The 4208-nt window shown below is 39.3% G+C and overlaps 1 protein-coding gene across 2 annotated transcripts; it reads right to left on the bottom strand.

Moving 5' to 3' along the window:
* Window positions 1-472: 472 nt before the first annotated feature.
* On the bottom strand, window positions 473-3632 carry nhlh2 (nescient helix loop helix 2). Of its 2 annotated transcripts, none has more exons than XM_043248376.1 (2): window positions 3101-3632; window positions 473-2185 (listed from the first exon to the last, which is right to left on the bottom strand). In XM_043248376.1, exon 2 carries the CDS (start codon window positions 2132-2134, stop codon window positions 1766-1768), a length of 369 nt encoding a protein of 122 aa, XP_043104311.1. In that variant the 5' UTR covers window positions 2135-2185; window positions 3101-3632; the 3' UTR covers window positions 473-1765. The 2 variants fall into 2 exon arrangements, with proteins under 2 accessions (XP_043104311.1, XP_043104312.1); XM_043248377.1 differs by having other exon boundaries at window positions 473-2180.
* Between the last annotated feature and the right edge of the window lie 576 nt (window positions 3633-4208).

The raw sequence follows: 4208 nt of genomic DNA, 5'->3' as shown, positions 1-4208 counted from the left end.
CGAGTGAAACAATCAAAGTTGAGATACTCGGCAGGCTGACCCTTAAATCTGCAACATCATCAGCTGAGTAAAAACCTTTAACGTGAAATATGACCAAGACTTGGACACGTACACACACACACACGCACATGCTCTCTTGCTCTTTCCCACGGGACGCAGCAGACGGGTCGTAATTTGGTTGCCTTGGCCCGTCTGGACAAGCACCTGTCTCCTCTCAGGGGAGAAAGTCGCCTTTGGGCCGTAAGCAGAGCGGACTGTGCATGTGTTGTGCGACAGCACGAAAAGGTCTTTTTTCATGGCTTTTTAATAGGTAAATATTTTTTTACGACAGTGAATTTTATCACGCGAACGAGCGTTAGCTCATTGCAGGTGTCTGACGTGCGTGAAAGCACATTAACGGAGAACATCGTATTGACACAATATCTTTAATTTCATTTCGTTTTGTACAAAAATTACAACAGACGAATCGGCGTTGAATATTTTTTTGTACTATTTATTCTAAAATAGTTATGAAAAACTGCGATACAAACCAGTGCACTGGCTATTCCACTACAAAATGACGGACAAAACCCTGAATTAACAGGGTGATCTTTGGATATGAGGCAGATGTGAGATAATTTGTTCACTATAAAATTTCCAAAAGGTTCACAAGAATCACGTAAACAAATAATCTCTATAAATAGCTTCTAAAAGAAAAATAATCTGCTTTGAGATCATTTTTGGTCGCAGCAGAGAGAGCGTCTATGGGTAGCTTGTAGACTTGCAAGGCAGGCAACAGGCTTTTTGTGTCTGTGGCAACATTATTTGTATGACATTAATTCTGATGCTTTTGATATAGTGTAATTGTTCTTTTAAACAACCCCAAGTCGTCAGGTACCCAAAGCGCTATCTATGAGCACTTTGTAAACAAAATAAACAATACAGCAATAGATCCTATCCAATGGGAAGTGCTTCTCGTTATCATAGGACAGGACATCAACAGCAACACCATTATATTAATAACCGTAGTGCACACACAGCGAAGGCCCTCCTACTCCTAAGAAAACTGCCAATAAAAAGTGCGAGTGAAAAGCAACAGTAAACCCAAACTCCGCGACATCCGTCTAAAATAGGAATAATAATAATAAAACATTAAATAGCCTATTTACATATATACGTAAACACTTTAGATATGCTATTTTAAAGACACTCACATAACTTAATTTACTTCATAAATAAACAAGAAAATATAAATGAACGGCTAACAAGGTCACGATTTGTTCCAGCACACAGAAGTAGCCTATACATGTCTCCAACTTGATTTATAACAAGGTTGCTAAAGATAAATACTTGTTTCGTTTATGTAAAATCAAATCTCCCCACAACAAATTATTGCCACAAATGCGCTCATGATGTGGGATGTTGAACAGGATAGCTAATGTTTGAAAAGCTATCCTAAACTATCTCAAATATCAAAAACAACAAGCTTCACTTCTTGCGATAAGCTTAAAATGTTCGTTAGCTATGCTTTATGGTAACTAAAAAGCTCGTTCCCATCCCTCTCTTCCGATTTCCTTTTTAGTATCCATAGGGACAGACAACAAAACACAGCCTATTTCTGAAGGTGGACCTAATTATAAAGCGTTACCGCTATTTTTCTCTCTCTTTTTTTTTTAAATAGGCTATTCGCGTAAAAGCCGGAACGTGCCACTTCTCAAAGTTTATAAAAGCATTCTTTACGCACACAACGCAGGGTTTTGTTTTCAGGGCAACGGCAAACGTTCGTCTAAACGTCCAACACGTGGTTGAGATAAGAAATGTAACAGATAGCTAGGCGAAGTATTTCGATCTTGGACAGCTTCTTGTCGGGGGGGAGCGTCGGCAGCAGCTTCCTCAGCTCAGCGAACGCTACGTTGAACGCTTCCACTCTGATGCGCTCGCGCGTGGCATGCGCAGAACGGTATTTGGCGGTCGCGCGCCTCCTCCGTCTCTTCTCCTCTCTGGTGAGCGCTGCCGGCACGAGTGCGCGAGTCTTGCCGTCCTCGGCCTCTAAGGGCTCGTGAGCCACACACTCCACCTTCATGACGTTCAGACATTCCGTGTCCTGCTGCGTCCAGGTGAGGTCGGGATCCGTCTGATCGGGACTCAGCATCATTTTCAGATCCGTTTGATCAAGGCTTCAATAGCGCACTGATTGTTAGCTGTCCTGGCGAATTAGACAAAAAAGGAGTTGTTTGTTTATTATAAACACAAATATTAATCCGCAGGTCTGTGTTAGCCTTTTATAGATTCAGTGCAATAACTGAAAAAAACAACAAAGTATAATTCACTAACAAATTCAACGATTGTATCTCTCGAAATGGATAGAATGCCTAGACTAAATTATTGTGTTTTTCCTCCGTTTTAAAAGTTTAACTCTAGGCTGTTGGTTTCTGTGCTGGTAAATGTTTGTTAATGGCCGTCAGCGTGCATTTAGCAATTTAGCTCACTCAACACACATTACCATCAGTAGATGATTATAAATATTCACCGGCCCCATGCAAAAGTTAATGGAAATCAATTATTGTCACAAAACCAAAGTCGTAGCTGACCATCTGTCGCGAATGCAAATGCAAAACCTATAGCTCCAGATGACACAAGTGTGCGGGAGCCTTAAGTCATTTATTCCATTAAAAAGAAGAGATGGTTAATGTGTTTAATGTTAGTTTGCTGTTGGTTTTTGTTTAAATACCGTTCGGGATCATTTTATTTGAGCGATGCAACCGAGCACTGTACAATTTCTATACCCATTAAAGCTAAAAAAATGTGCATTTAATTGCTGTTTTGAATTTTAAAGAAAAAAATCAAAGAGGTGACAACCTGCAGTGATTAGCTCTTTGCATTCGTTTAACCACTTTAATTAGAAGATCGAACTGAAATCCTAAAAACAAAGTAGAAATCGTTGCGACAGGTTAAACGGATCAAAACTAAGACGCTGTTGTCATAAAAAGGTGACAGTTTTCAATATCGTACCATTTTTTATAGACTGATGCTACAGCTAATATTCAATATACTGACATTTACAACACGAAGACGCGCGGGAAGTATAATCAACATTTTATAAAATCGATTTGAAACTCACCTCACTCGATGGTGAACTGGATGAGAATCAGTTTATTCCCTCAAATCCCAAATTTTCGGTCAGTGATTCATGTTCATCTGTCCATTGTGCTTTCTGAATATTTATTTCAGCATCAGCGAGAGCATTTTTTTAGTAAGGCAATACTTTCCTCGCCACTAATTCCACGCGGCCGGCTACGAAGGTTTGCGTTGGTATATCATGAAATTTCCTCGAGCACAGTTACAGATCGGAAATAAATATAACACACGCTCGCAGACGTGTTGCCCTCTGACCCGCGTGTGGATAACAATGGACACGCGTCCTCAGATAAGATCGATCAGGCTGTCCTTTCTGTTTTCCCGTGGATTAGGACAACGTCGCTCCGGCCATCCTCACAGCCGCGCGTGCTGGTCCTCGTGCCTCTGATGATTTGAGAGATAACATTCCGCTGGCTCCCTTTAAAGTCTCGCTCTCTCGCTCTCTCGCTCCCTCTTACAAATCATTCACTTTATGCACTTATCCGCGACAGTCACACCTCCGTCCCACCCCCTCCGTTCTCCCTCCTTCCACTCAGCGAGTTCTTTCTCGAACAGATTGAAAGGCGCGCCTGAGGCTAGAGCCGGACGCAAGTGTTTGGCAGAAACGCATGGGTTGTACGCCTGTGTTAAAGTGGTGCAATTGGTTGTAAAAGTTTCAAGTGTATTAAGTGTTTAGTTACGAATCCATTTTTAAGGTGAAGTTTGGAAGGACGGGAGTAAATTGAGAGACATGTTTAATAAAATACTAATATATATATATATATATATATATATATATATATATATATATATATATATATATATATATATATATATATATATATATATATATATATATATATATATATATATATATTGTTTACCAGCTGTTAAATAAATTCTAAGTTCTCCAGAAGATGAGCTACACTCATAAATGTTTTTTAATTTTTTTATTTACTATTATTATTTATTATGATTATTATTATTGGCATCTGTAGTTTCATTCATTAATTTTTTTTTTAAAGGACTGTTAAGAACTGTTTCCTGAAAGATTCCTTTGGGGAAACAAATATGATTCTTCTATGGCATCGCTGCAAAAACCTTTTTTGTAA

Source organism: Puntigrus tetrazona, chromosome 9 (genome assembly GCF_018831695.1).
Source record: "Puntigrus tetrazona isolate hp1 chromosome 9, ASM1883169v1, whole genome shotgun sequence".
Taxonomy (NCBI): Eukaryota; Metazoa; Chordata; class Actinopteri; order Cypriniformes; family Cyprinidae; genus Puntigrus; species Puntigrus tetrazona.
The sequence above is the reverse complement of the archived record's forward strand: the minus strand, read 5'-3'. Positions and strand labels throughout refer to the sequence as shown.